General features: G+C 61.6%; 1 protein-coding gene across 8 annotated transcripts in view; it reads right to left on the bottom strand.

Moving 5' to 3' along the window:
- The window catches only part of CFAP74 (cilia and flagella associated protein 74), a 63,753-nt gene that overhangs the window by 36,451 nt on the left and 14,097 nt on the right, over positions 1–13,205 (bottom strand). For all 8 annotated transcript variants that reach the window (XM_072975599.1, XM_072975598.1, XM_072975601.1 and 5 more), the window contains 13 exons: positions 11,668–11,753; positions 10,457–10,541; positions 10,229–10,369; positions 9,850–9,948; positions 8,820–8,924; positions 5,327–5,500; positions 4,699–4,809; positions 4,255–4,357; positions 3,800–3,957; positions 2,508–2,712; positions 1,841–1,996; positions 909–1,082; positions 334–452 (listed from right to left, as the gene is read on the bottom strand). In XM_072975599.1, the coding sequence (XP_072831700.1) occupies positions 334–452; positions 909–1,082; positions 1,841–1,996; positions 2,508–2,712; positions 3,800–3,957; positions 4,255–4,357; positions 4,699–4,809; positions 5,327–5,500; positions 8,820–8,924; positions 9,850–9,948; positions 10,229–10,369; positions 10,457–10,541; positions 11,668–11,734 (1,697 nt within the window). In that variant the 5' untranslated portion in view covers positions 11,735–11,753. The remainder of the gene's footprint in view (positions 1–333; positions 453–908; positions 1,083–1,840; positions 1,997–2,507; positions 2,713–3,799; positions 3,958–4,254; positions 4,358–4,698; positions 4,810–5,326; positions 5,501–8,819; positions 8,925–9,849; positions 9,949–10,228; positions 10,370–10,456; positions 10,542–11,667; positions 11,754–13,205) is intronic.

Raw genomic sequence — 13,205 nt, 5'->3', positions numbered from 1 at the left:
GAGGAAGAGCAAAACTGCCCTAACAAGGAAGGCAACACGCAAAGGAGCAGAAGAGACGCTGCAGAGGCAGGAAAGCCATCGTGAGAAAAACGAGGGAAAGCAGAAAAGAGGAAAGGATTGCAGGGACCAGACAGAAAACCACAGACGTGAAAGGGGATCCAGCGCAGGCTCAGTGGGGTCTCCCCAGGACACGTGAGGCCCTGGAGCAGAGTGAAAGTTGACACAGAGACAGGCACTTCCAGGGAAACCTCCCGCAGGTGCCTCAGAGCACAAGGTCAGGAAGCCGCGAGGAGGCCGCTCACGCAGCTTCAGCTGTGGGGGGGGGCTGCTCACTCGATGTGGATGAAGTCCCGGAGGGGCTCCTCCACGCCCAGCAGCTTGCAGTGGGTGACCGTGTAGGTGGCGTTTATCAGCGTGACCTTCTTCTTGTAGACTTTGCCGACATCGAAGTCCTAGGCAAAGCGGATGAAGAGCCGTCACTCAGAGCTTTCTGGGCTGCTTCGCGGCACCTGACAGCCACGCCCGGGTGATGGGGACATCTTGTACCAAGGGGACCAAGGGTCCCCCCGGGGCACCGTCCTATATGCAGAACCAGAGGGTGGGAGGGGGAGGGGAGGCTCCGCCAGCAGAGGTTGGGTGGCGCCAGAATTCCCTCCCCCAGAGTGACCAGGAAAGGCATGGCCTCCAGGCCCCTCGTGCAGGGCCTGGCCAGAGTGCCTGAACCCTGTCCCTGGCTCTCGTCCCCTGCGCGGGAGGCCCCGACGCCCTGCGGCCAGGACAGGCGCCCTCCTGGGGCTGGTGTCTGCCGCCCCGCCAGCCCGAGGAGACCCAGCCCCGTCGCCCTCCGCCCAGGCGCGGACGCCGTGCTGGGGCCCCCGCTCCCCGCCGGGGCCGCCCCCCCGGCCCACCTTGAAGTGAATGAGCTTGGGCTTGCTGTTGAAGGGGTGACCTTTGAACTCGCGCCCAGAGGCCACCTGCCTGTGGGTCACCCCGCTGCGCAGCCGCTGCACCGTGCGCTCCCGGATGTCCTTGTCCATCTTCATCCCGCCCACGGGCTTCCGGTCTGCATCCTCCTTGGGCACCTGGGGTGGCATGGGGACACGACAGAGGTGAACAGCCCAGAGCCGTGAGCCCCCCGAGACCCCACTGGCACACTTTCAGGACGAAACGGGAGGGGCGTGCTCTGCAGACAGTCCCTGAGGAGTTCTGCAGGAAGCAAAACGCCCCCTGCGGTGGCTCCACAAAGCCTCCTGCCCACCTGGGGCCTTGGCTCCTCGCGCCCCCGCTGCCGCGGCTCTCCCTGCTGACCTGTGGGCCGGCGCCCACCCCTGCCCGCCGAGTGTCTGGCCTGCCCTGCTCTTGTTCCAGGCCCTGCTCAGCCATGCCTCCCCAGAACCAGCAGAACCAAAGTGGCCTTGCCCTCAGAGCAATGGAACCAAACTGCCCACAGACCACAGGCAGGTGAGGCCCCCATGTGGTGGCTGGGCCGGGGCGGCTGGCGCAGGGACAGACAGAGCTGGAGCCGGTGTCCTGCGGGCGCAGTGGGTGCTCACTGACTTCCTAGCTCGTGGAGCCATGCCTTTCAGAGTCAGGACCAGCGCCCTGGACACCGCTTCCGCAGCAGCAAGCAGGAGAGTCAGGCCTGGCTCCCCTGACCCCCAGCTCTGTGCCGTGTGCAGAGGGGAGGCTCTAGGCAGCAGTGAGTGTGGGCGTGGCTGGGGGACACACAGAGCAGCCCCTGTGGGCGAGCCCCCACCGGACCACCAGGACACGGAGGCCTCGGAGGAGGCGGAGACCGCTGTGAGGACGGCTCCAGGAGTTGGCAGTGTGGCCACGCTACCTGGTAGGGCTCGTAGCCTTCGGTCCAGAGCCCGGGGATTTCAGGCATAGCCAGCGTTTCTGCCTCCCAGCCGCTGCTCCCCTGGTCCCCTTGGACGGACTCGCTGGAGATGGCCTGCACCAGCGAAGAGGGTCTGGGGGCGGCAAGACTGTCGTCCTGGAGTCAGGGACAGGATGCAGCCGCTTAGCCCAGGAGCTAGGCAAGCACAGATCGGGAAGAAGGAAACACAAACTCTTGGGCCCCAGGGCCCGGCTTCCTGCCCGTCACTCAGAGACCTGGGCACACACGGTGCTGTAACTTCTACTTAAAATACAAAGATCTTTATACGTCATTAAAGATTTTTCTCCAGTGCCCACAAAAGATCCACCAAACACTCTAACTTATGGCTGCGCTCGAATCTCCTTTGAGGACCCTCAGTTGCTCTCAGGCCAGACGGGGCCCCTCTCAGGGATGCAGACCGGGACGAGGGCGGGGAGGGAGGGTGACGATGCTGTGAGGTGAGGGAGGCTCCATGCTGGGGACGTTGTCTGCCCACTGGCACTGGGCCTCGAGGAAAACCAGAGAACGGGGGAAAGGGGCATCCTGGGAGCAGGGTGGCCGCTTGTTGCTCTGCTCTCAGCTGGTCCACTCCTGGGAGCCGGGAGCTTGAGCGGAGGCAGCGGCTCACCTGCAGGTAACAGGGAGGCTCCACGGTGCTGCTCCCCTCACAAAGGTCGGCCACGTAGCCCCAGGTCTTGTCCCTCAGGCTTGGCCGGCCCACGGCTCTGGGGGGCGCGGGCTGCCGCTTCTTCCTGCTCTCCTCCTCAGCCTCCTCTTTCAAAATCCGACTCACAATCTCGTGCTTTCTGAGCTGCTGCTGCTCCTCGAAGGCGCTGCGGGACACCGCCACGGGCTGAGAACGAGCTGCCCTGGGCCTCTGTGCCGGGCCACTGCCAGCCGTCCCCAGGAACATGAGGCCAACGGCAGGGCTCGGGTGAGCCCTGGACCCCGTGGGGGCAGGTGAGGGAGGCAGCCAGGTTTCGGGGTTGCAGAGACCCAGGACCAGACCCTCTGGCCTGCCCAGCCCCAATGGTCCACCCGTACACCGTGAGCTGTCCTGTCTCCTTCTCCCAGCTCCCAGGCTGGACTCTGGGGGCACTCAGCCAAGGCCATTCACTCACCCACTCACCTACCCACTCATTCACTCACTCATTCTCTCATTCATTCATTCCAGCAGCTCCCTGTTGGCACCGCCTCTGTGCCAGCCCTGGGTGAGACAGGGGGACTCAGGTGGGCAGAGCTGCCGTGGACCCTGTGGGGTGGGGTGATGGCACAACTCTGGGGGTGACACTCAGGGCACCTCGACTCCCAGAGGAGAGATGCTGTCCCCAGTAACAGGGCCAGGAGGCCACAGCTGGGCAGACGTAACAGTGACCACGAGCGGGGCAGGCGCTGGGAGTGGGAGCAGGGACAGGCCCTCCAGGACAACAAGAAAATGACAGAACCTTGTATGCAAGGCTGGGATGAGGCAGTAGTGGCGGAAACCCAAGCCCTGCATCTTGGGGAGACCCCATCTGTCAGGGCAGCGCAGCGTGGGAAGCTGTGTGTGGGGACGTGCAGGCTGAGGGGCGTCTCGGGTGACGGCGGGGGTGCAGCGTGCCTTGGGGAGGTGGCACTGAGCACCAGTGGGGGAGGCCAGAGGTGAGGCCGTGTGTTAGGACAAGCCCAGGCCGCCCGCAGCCCCTGGGAGGGAGGAGGGAGGCCGGTGGGGGGGCAGATCCTGGGGGGGCAGGTCCTGAGGGGCCAGACCCAGGGGCAGGGCCAGAAGGGGCTGAGGCTCAGGAGGGGTCCCCACCAGCCAGGGACTGGACAGCAGGGTGAAGAGGGAGGGGCCTGGCAGGAACAGGGGGTCCCAGGGAGAGAAGCAGCCTCTCTGGTTGTGACGTGCACATCCCCACTGCCCTGGTAGCCGCCCCTCACCGGTTTTGGGCCTCCAGCTCCTGCTGCCGGCGTTGATGGCAAAGGTGCCTGAAAGCATCCCCACCCTGGGCCAGAACTGCCTCCTTCTCCGCCTGGGCCCTCTGTTCAGCCAGCTCCGCCCTGGCCTGGCCCCATGCTTGAAATTTCCGGAGCGTTTCCTTGGGAATAGAGAACACTGAGGCCACAGCGCCCGATGTCACCTCCCCCAGGAGGGCCTCGCGAGCCCAGGCCCCCGTCCCTGTCTTCCCACACCAGCTCCCTTCTGCTTCCTGTTGACACCGGAGCCTGTCTGAGGGGCAGGGCTCAGCAGGACAGGGCAGGGCAGGGGAGCAGCATGTGCGAGCGGCCACTGCCTGGATGGTCAGGCCGGGCTCCTGGAGGCCTGCACTGGGGCCCTGTGGGTGTGTGGGGGGCCCGCCAGGAAGGTCCGCGGGGATGCGTGTGCGGGGGCCTACCCGGTTGGCAGTGATGCTGTTCTTCAGGGTCAGCACCGCGTCCATGCGCCTCTGCATGTGTTGGCGGGACTCCAGCTCGGCCTTCCGCTCTCGCTCGCGGACCCTGGAAGGAGGTGCATGCTCACCAGGGGTCCCGGGCCAAGCAAGCAGACACAGAGCGGCGAGGAGCCCTGGGTGTGCTCTCACGCAACGCCAAGGGCAAGTGGAAAGCTGTGCTGTGCGTGAACCACAAGGAAACTGGGAGACGTGCTTCTCCAGACTGGAGTCCCTTTCTGAAAGCAAACAGCGACCACCCAAAACTGAGGGCAGATTTGTTTTTTTTGGATGATAAGGTGATGACTCAGTGATAAAATCAGAGAATTTCTGAACAAAGGCAAGAGCCCCGCTTTCTCAGGTTGGCCCCCAGGGACGGACAGGGGGCCGGACTCGGGGCGAGAAGCCTACCTGCCCAGGGAGGCCTTCAGGAACCTCACCGCCTGCCGGCGGCTCCTCTGGGTGTCCTCCACCAGCTTCTGGTGCCTGAGCCCGAGCTCCTTCTGCAGGTGCGTGGACTTCCTGCAGCGACGTGGGGACGTGGGAGTGGAAGTGCCTGAGTGCCCGCTCCCCGTCCTGTGCAGCCTGGGCTGCCGAGGGCGGGGAGGGGGCTAGGTAAGGAGGGTGTGCCGGGGGAAGGGGGCATGTGTCTCCAGACTTGGATCCCACGGAAGCAGCAGAAAGATGAGGTGGGGTGGGAGTCGGGAGGATCTGGATGGAGATGGGGTTGGAGCAAGGGGAGGGCAGGAGGTGTGCCCCTCAGGGTGGGGCACACCGGGGTCCCCCTGCCCTGCCCAGGGACCCAGCTGAGCAGGACCCCCTGGAAGAGGCTGCCCTGGGGCACCTGCAGTGACTGGGCTTCAGGGAGGACAGGCCACAAAGCAGTGGCCGGAGCGGGGAAGAGGGCAGGGCGTCCAGAGAGTGGGGGGAAGGGCAGTGAGAGAGGGTGGCATTAGCAGCTCTGGCTGGGGCTCAGGAGGAGCAGGCTCGGGTGGGACGGAGGGCATGGCAGGGCCGGGGCCTGAGGCCTGGTGCCTACCGGACCCGCAGCAGCCGGTTCCTCTCCACCTTCCCTGAGGCCTCCGCCTCCTTGCGCAGCTGCTCGGCCGCCCGCTTCTGGAGGAACCGCTCGGCGGCCGCCGCCTCCTCTTGGGCTGACTTCCGAACACCCTCCAGCTGCCCCTCCCGGATTTCCATGTGCCACATGGCCCTCCTTGCAAACAAGAGATGCCTTGGTTTACCTCAGAAAAGGGGTTAGAGATCTGGGGCTGTGCCCTCTGCATGCGTCCACTCTAGGGATTGGGCCCCAAGTCTGACAACCACCATCGATGGGTCGGTCAGCTCTGCCAGGAGCCCTCCAGGCCTGCAGCTCCCTGCCCCGCGGTGTGTCCACACTGTCCTGCCCTCTGGGTTTGGGCTGGAGCCTGGGAGACGTGCACCTGGCACAAGCTTCATGATTTGCTTGTTTACTGTCTGTCTGTCTGTCTGTCTGTCTGTCGTTACCGCAGATAGAGTTTCCCCGAGGCAGGGATTTTTGCTGTTTTCCTCATGGGTGACCCCTAAACACTCAGAGCAGTGTTCGGCACCGAGCAGGTGCCCAGCTACTGTTTGTTGAGTGAATAAACGAGGGACTCTGAATCACCAAGCCTCGAGCCTGGCACACCGGCAGCACCAGGCAGGCAGTGCGCTCGGCACCCCTGGAGGAGGTCCTTAGGGACAGTGGACGCCTGCTGTGCAGCCCGCCCTCCCTCAGCGCACACGTGGGGGCCTTGTGCATGTCCCTGCCACCTGGGGTGCCGGTGACCCTGGGTGAAGAAGGTTCTGTCCAGCACACAGACACCGGCAGCAACGCAGGGGCCCCGAGGGCAAGTCCTCCCTGAGAGCAGTTTCAGGAGAGCATCTGGTCAGTCACGCCACCAGAGGGCGGGCTGGGGGGTGGTCAGCTCTGCGGACACTGAGGGCATGGCAGCGGGGGGCCCTGGCTTGGAGAGAGTGGCCTAGAGGGGATGGCAGGGGTCAGGGAGGCGCTGAGCAGCTGGCCTCCTCAGCTATGAGGACCCTTTGTTCCTACGGGAGGCCGGTCTTGAGGAAGGACCAGCGATACTTCCACGATGACTGGACCACAAGGACAGGGGAGTCACTGTGTTGGCCCGGAGGATACCGGTTAGGACGGGGAGCCACAGGGGACAAGTGTGTGGCCAGAAGGGCACCGACGGCGTGGGCGCCGGCCCCAGTGCGTCTCGTAACTGTTGTGCACAGCGCAGCAGCCAGGCCCGGGGAGTACAGCCTGCAGGCTCTGCACGCTTAATGCAAAGGGGCAGAGGACAGAGAGGTTGCCTGGGGTCTGAGGATGGAGAAGAGGCGTGAGGGACACATGCGTTTCCTTGCATGTAAGTTAGACGTAGGTGACTCGGATTAAAGACGAAGTAAGTGCACCACCTGGCGGCAGCCACGCCCACGGGGGAAGGACGGGCCCCGGCCTGGGGGCTCAGGGCTGCAGGAGCGCGTCGGAGCGCGGGCAGCTGGGCAAGGGCCGCAGATGGGCACTCGGAGGTATGGAGAGAGGGCTGGAAGTGTTGAGGAGAGAGGCAGGTTTCTGTCTGTCACAGGAGGGACGTCCAGGTCGGACAGGGGACGAGATGGCCTGCTGGTTCTGTTGGAGCCGGGATTCCACTGTGAGTCCGTGGCTTCAGTGTAGACAGGCACAGACGTGCACGCACTTCCCGGGTGCCTGGGGAGGGCCTGGAGCAGCAAGGGCGCACCCGGCACCCAGCTCTGTCCCCAGACACCATTCTGCCCTGCGAGGAACCAGGCCTCCTTGGACAATTGCCTGGGTCCAGGGCTGGGGTGGACAATAAATGAGGGGGCCTGGACCACGTCCTTATGCCAGGAAGTGCCAAAGAAGGACCGGGGCGAGTCACAAGCACACAGGAGCCAGCCTGAAAGAGGTCCCGCGGCCAAATCTGCGATGACTGGAGCCTCAGGATAAGTGACGACGGGAGAGACCGTGACCCACCGAATGAAACAGGAATGGGAGAGTCACACGGAAGCATAAATGAATGTGGAGAAGGGAAAGGTGCTCCTCACAGCAGCACGCTGACTCACACAGCTGGACGGGACGATGGAACTAGAAAGGCGCGCTTTGGCAACAGCCCTCTTAACTGGTTCGAACAAGAAACACCAGTAAATGCAAAAGCCAGAGTGTGGAGAAGGATGAGGATGGGGTCTTCCAGAGTCTTGCAGTTTGTACCACAAAGTACGTGTTAGTTTCCGAGAGAAATGCGTGACTCAGTGATGGAGAAAGTCTGCAGACAGCCCTCAACCAAGTGGTCAGAGCCCCCACGGAGCAGGGCCAGCGGGCATCGGGCGCCTCGCTGCAAGGACGCCGGGCAGGACGCGGCAGCACGTTGTGGGTGGACGCCAGACGACAAGCCCGAGGGGGCAGCACGTGGGGCGACGTGAGGGACCTTTCCCAGCCCAGGATCTTCAAACTATCAAGGTCATGTGTGTCACGGTTGGGGGGGCTGGGGGTCCTTCCAGCTGGACGCAGGACCACCCCACGACCCCCAAGTGGGGCCTCCTTGCTGTGAAGGTGTCACTGGGATGATGGGGCCAAGGGGACACAGGGATTCTTCGTGCTATTTTGCAGCTCTTCTGTAAATCTGAAGTTGTTTCAAAATTTTAAAGTTTTTTTAAAAAAGTAAATGGAGGACGCAGTGATCAAGAAAGGCAGGGCCACCAGGTCTTTGCCGCTCAGGAGCTGGCGGGGAAGGGACGCTGTCAGGACAAGGACCCCTCCTCCCCAGTTTACAGAGGGCGTCACAGCTTGGCCCACAGGACACGGGATCGGGGCCGACTGCATCACAAGAGGAATGGGCCAGAGACTGATTCCGGCCCCATGAGTCGCCGGGGGGAGGCTCCCGGCACCCAACGCCCACTCCCAGCCCTGTGGGCGCCTCCTGCAAAGGGCCGGACTCCCGTGTGGCCAGCGCCGTGGGCGAGCTGAGACTCGGGCCGGGGGCTCCGTCGGGGCAGCAGGGTGTGAGGCAGCTGTGTCGTCGGACCCCCAGCCCCGATGGAAGCTCCCCGCCCGCTGGGTCTCCCGGGGCCTGGACGGCTGAACTTCCGGGAGTCGTGCCGGGATCCCCCCAGAGTCGGATTCTGTCCCTCATGCCTCTTCCTAAACCCTTAAGCCAGCTGGAGGCAGTCCTGACGTTTGCAGCCTAAACCCTCTACCGGGAAGTACTTGACACAGGGCAGCGGTCTCTCTGGGGGGTGGAGGGAGGTGATTCTGGGAAAGGTGTGAAGCACTTTTTAAAACCATGCTGGTTGTTCGCAGAAGCACAGAGACCAGGATAAAAGGGAAAAGAAGCTGACTGCGTAGATCCTAAGAACTCAAACACCGAGAAAGAGAGAAACGCTTAAAACGTGTGAAGTCCTGGTTACCGTTCAGTTTTCAGGCAGCTTGAAAGTCAAGTGCAAAACATATCCTTCTTACTCAGACCCGTCCTGTGCGTGACCCCGGGACTTACTCGCTCTCCTGAAGCACGGCCGTGACTCTGGACTGCAGGTCTCTCTCCTCCTCCAGCTCCAAGCGCAGGCGTCGGGACGCTGCCTCCAGGCGGCCCACGGCTGCCCTGGGGAGAGCGGCGCTGAGACGAGGCCCCCAGGCCAGGGCTCCGGGCACCTTCGCCTGCCTTTTCATCTTTGAGAGGACTCCATCTGGGCGGGCCAGCGGGGAGGCAGGAGTGTGGCGTTGTCGAGGACAGGCTTCTCCTGGGCCCACCCTGGCTGGGCGGCTCCGAGGGTGCTGACCCTGCACCCGCCGGCCCCCTGCTTACAAGCGGGGGGAGTCGGACCCCTCGCTGCCAGCCCTTCGGAGCTGCAGGCCCAGCCAGGTTGGCCCGGGAAGGACCCAGCACACCTGCTTCATGACTAGAAGCATCTGGGCGGCCAAGAAGCCGCCATGAGACCCTCTTGGCCGAGCCGCTCTGCGCCGTCCCACATCACCTGTCTCTGCCCTCCTGGAGCCGCAGGTACCCTCCCCTCGTGCGGATGCGCAGACGGACAGAGGTGGGGGGGCGCAGGGCAGGCAGGACAGAGAGGTGCACCGCCCCTGAGATCCCTGCCAGGGTGTTTGAGCCTGCAGGTCTGGGTCTCTCTGAGAATGGCCTTGAGTGACACTGCCCGGGGGACTCGACCGTGCAGGCAGCTGACCTCTGTGCCACCCCGGTCCCTGAGCTGCCCTGCTGGCCTCTCCCCGCTCCCACCCCTGGGTGGTCTTTCCCCATTACTCAGGCCCCAGCCTGGGGGTCAGCTCCTCAGGGAGGCCTCCCCTGCCACCTGCTTCAAAGTGACTGCCCTCCAGACTCACGGCCACCCCGTGTGACCACCTGACTCTTCGTGTCCACTATGAGTGTCTGCCCTGCCCGGGATGGAGGCTGGTCTGCTCGCTCGGCCGCTGAACACAGCAGGTGCTGAGTGCAGACCCTGATGTGGGAGGATGGAGCCCGCTCTGCGGCCCACGCGGGCCCCAGGTTGCCCCCCACACCTACGACCTACATGTTGTTGGCCTCTCTCTCCGCGGCCACCTTGGCTGCCACGCTCTCCTGCTGCTTGGCCACGAGGTCCATCCTCTGGCGGCTGGCACGCAGCTCCTCTCTGAAAGGTGAAGCCAGAATCTGGATAAACGGTCCCCTGACACCCAGGCCCTCTGCCTCCCTCTCCCTAGGTGCCTCCCCGCTCCTCCAGCCAGGGAGGGGGCAGCGGGACGGGGTGGGGGCTCGGGGCCCGCAGACACACCCTCTCCTCCGGGGACCCCTCTCACACAACCGGGTACTTAGGAGGAAGGTTTCACGGCGCCTGCAACTGGTTTTCAGGTTCCAGCTTCTCTGCAGACGAGCGTGGAAAGCCCACCAGGCGGGGCCCCGGCGCTGCTCACCGCGTCTTCTGAATGAAGAGGACTTTCTCCTCCTGCAGCTTGTCCAGGCGGCTCAGATCCTGCCGCCGCTGTGCTGCCCGGACTCGGTCCGGGGCGGCCGGTCTCTGCCTCCTCCTGCCGGCTCCCTGCCCTTTGCCTGGACTGGCGGGAAAGGACAGCGGCTGCCATCGCGGGGCGACTCCCCCACCCCGGGCAAGCAGCCCACCCGGTCAGTCCCCCGTCAGCTACCTGGAGCTTCTGGGGCCAGCCCGGCCCGCGGCCTCCGCGGAGGGCGATTCAGCCACAAACTCCGGCTCTTCCAGTTCATCTGGTTCTAGAAACCGAGCAAGAGTTCCAGAGTCAGGCGCTCGAGCCTGAAGGTCCGGGAGAAGTCCCGCCAAGCTCCGCCTGGACGGGCAGCGAGGCCACAGTGTCTCCAAGCAGCGGTTCTCAAACCAGAGCCCAGGGAAACCTGGAGGAGTTCCTAAAACTCCTCTGTAAGGTCAAGACTGCCTTCACAGTAATAGCAAAGCATTATTTGTCTTTTTCAGCCCTTTTCACGAGTGCACAGCGGAGGTTGCCAGGGGCCTCGCGACACGTGGAGCCCAGCTGCCTCCTCTCAGCCAGGCTCTTGCTGCTCCGTGTGACAGGCTCGCTATTCTGCTGTTGTGAGTAAACAGATTTTAAAAAAGCCTTTCAGATTTAGTTTTTAATACAGTGAACACCGAAAGATTAACCATCATAAAAGCTCTTCGGGTTGTCAATAATTTTTAACGATGTAAAGGGTTCCCCGACAGGAAAAGGTGTGAGAGCCACTGTCTCAGAGAATCCCTGCCGACTCCCAGCGAATCGTGGCAAAGCGAGCTGTCTGGCTTACGTCCACTCCTTCATTAAATCTCAGTAAAAATGAAAGGAAATTCTAAAAGGTGTCCAGCCACGGTCACGAGAGCAGGAGCGGGAAGGCGGCGGATGAGAGAAGGCAACCCAGAGCGAGGGGACCAGGCGTCGCCGGCGAGGGCACGGCCGACCGGCCATGGCGCCGGATGGGGGACCGAGATCAGTTTCCAGGCTGGACTGTCCAGCCTGGCGTCCCGCACTGGCCCGAATCAAGGCACGTCTTAGAGAAATTTCAGATCATCAGATTTTTTTTTAAATCTAAAAGCTTCCAGGAAAGGAAAACAAAAATAGGTTGCATTCAGAGGATAAAAACGGCATCAGATTTCTCAGCCGAGACGCTGGAAAGGAAGCCGCGGCCCTGCCGCCTTCCGAATCTCAGCCAGCGGAGCTCTTTCCTCCAGTTAAAGGCAGAACAACACAAGCCACCTTTCTGAGAGAAGATGCGAGCTTAAAAGATTTAGTCTCCCCGGAAAAAGGAAGTTAAAGGGCAACGGTGAGGCACGGCGTTTGCCTTCCTTGCTGCTGGAACACGAGCTATCTGTGAAAAGACGCATCTGCATTACCGTCTTCCACGAGGGGGGCGCCGTCCGAAAGTGTCTCCTCAGGCGGCAGGCTGGCGTCCTCTTCCATCCTGGGAGGCAGAAATCAGCTACAAAAAAATGCACAAGCTATAGATGAACGAGATCACGGATTAAAAAAACTAAAACATCAGACGTCATAAGAATTAACAATTCCTCTTCGACAAAGACATTAAGAAAATGAAGAGATGAACCACAGTGCGAGAAAGTATTTGCAGCACACATATCTGACGAAGGCTGTGCACCCGGGAGATGACAGAGAAGCCCAGAATCTGCAGCAGGAAGTCCAAACTCCAACTGAAAAGGGCCGACAACTTTATAGCAGACACGACAAAAGAAGACGTACGAAAGGCCACGGAGCTCCTGGAACTCTGTGCAGCGTCTTCGTTCTCAAGTGAAGCCACAGGACTGCTGCCTGTTCACGCCTCAGACCAAAACCACCGGACACTGGATCGTGACCCCCAGGGCTGTCACGTGCACTTCCTTGGGACCCGGAAACGCTACTTTGAGCTATTTGCTCATGAGAAACAAATATGTCCACAGAAAACTGGTGCAGGAATGTTCGTAGCCACCTTACTCATAACAGCCCCAAAGTGCAATCAGCCCAGATCTGTGTCATCACCAACGAGAGCCACAAACAGACTGCGGCACGTTCACGCACAGGAACCACCCCTGGGAACCACGCGGAAGGCTGAGGTCTGGCACACTCAGCACTGGGGAGGGGCCGCAGGATCGGCGTCAGGTGAGCACCGGCGGTGCCCCCGTGCAGTGGGGGAGGGCAGGGCAGGAGCCTGGGATTTGCAGGCAGTAACTGCTGTACAGAAAACAGACCGACAAGGTCCCACTGCACAGCACGGGGAGCTGCACTCAGTGTCCTGTCACAGACCACAGTGGAAAAGAATATGAAAAGAACATATACCTGCATGTGTACGACCGAATCACCATGCTGTGCACGAACCTAGCACAACACTGTACACCAGCCCTATTTCAGTCAAAAAGTCGTGCAACCTGGTACAGACAGATGACGACAGAAACCGGACGGTGGGAATGGGGGTGGAGGCGGCCACAGGAGGATGGAAACGCTGCCTTGTCTCGGGTGGTGGTTACACAGGCGAACACAACCGTCGGACTCATCCAAACGCACGTTTAACCTGTGTGCGTGTTACAGCGCGTACATGGCAGCGTGCTGTTACCTCAGCAGAACACACGCACGGGCGCAGCTCAGAACAGTTCTTAGGGAATGTCAGAGTCTTCACTGTGCTTTGATTATCCTTTCGGAAAAGCTGGGAGCTTGCCTGTGTAGAGCTTGGCACGCAGTGTTCACATTGAACACTGGCACTACGTGCAAGGTGATAAAATCGTAGATGAGTTTGTTTCCATTGCTTAATTTAGCAATTGCTTCCACGTAATTCTCTGAAAAATATTTCTAAAGCCTAATGTTTCCTTGATAATTAATAAATCGATGTCACTAATTTATTTTTCAAACGCTGCGAAGAAACAGTTATGCACTGAAGTTCTGACAG

Source organism: Vicugna pacos, chromosome 13 (assembly GCF_048564905.1).
Source record: "Vicugna pacos chromosome 13, VicPac4, whole genome shotgun sequence".
In the NCBI taxonomy this organism is placed as follows: domain Eukaryota; kingdom Metazoa; phylum Chordata; class Mammalia; order Artiodactyla; family Camelidae; genus Vicugna; species Vicugna pacos.
Note: the sequence above shows the minus strand (reverse complement) of the source record. Positions and strands in the feature narration are given on the sequence as shown.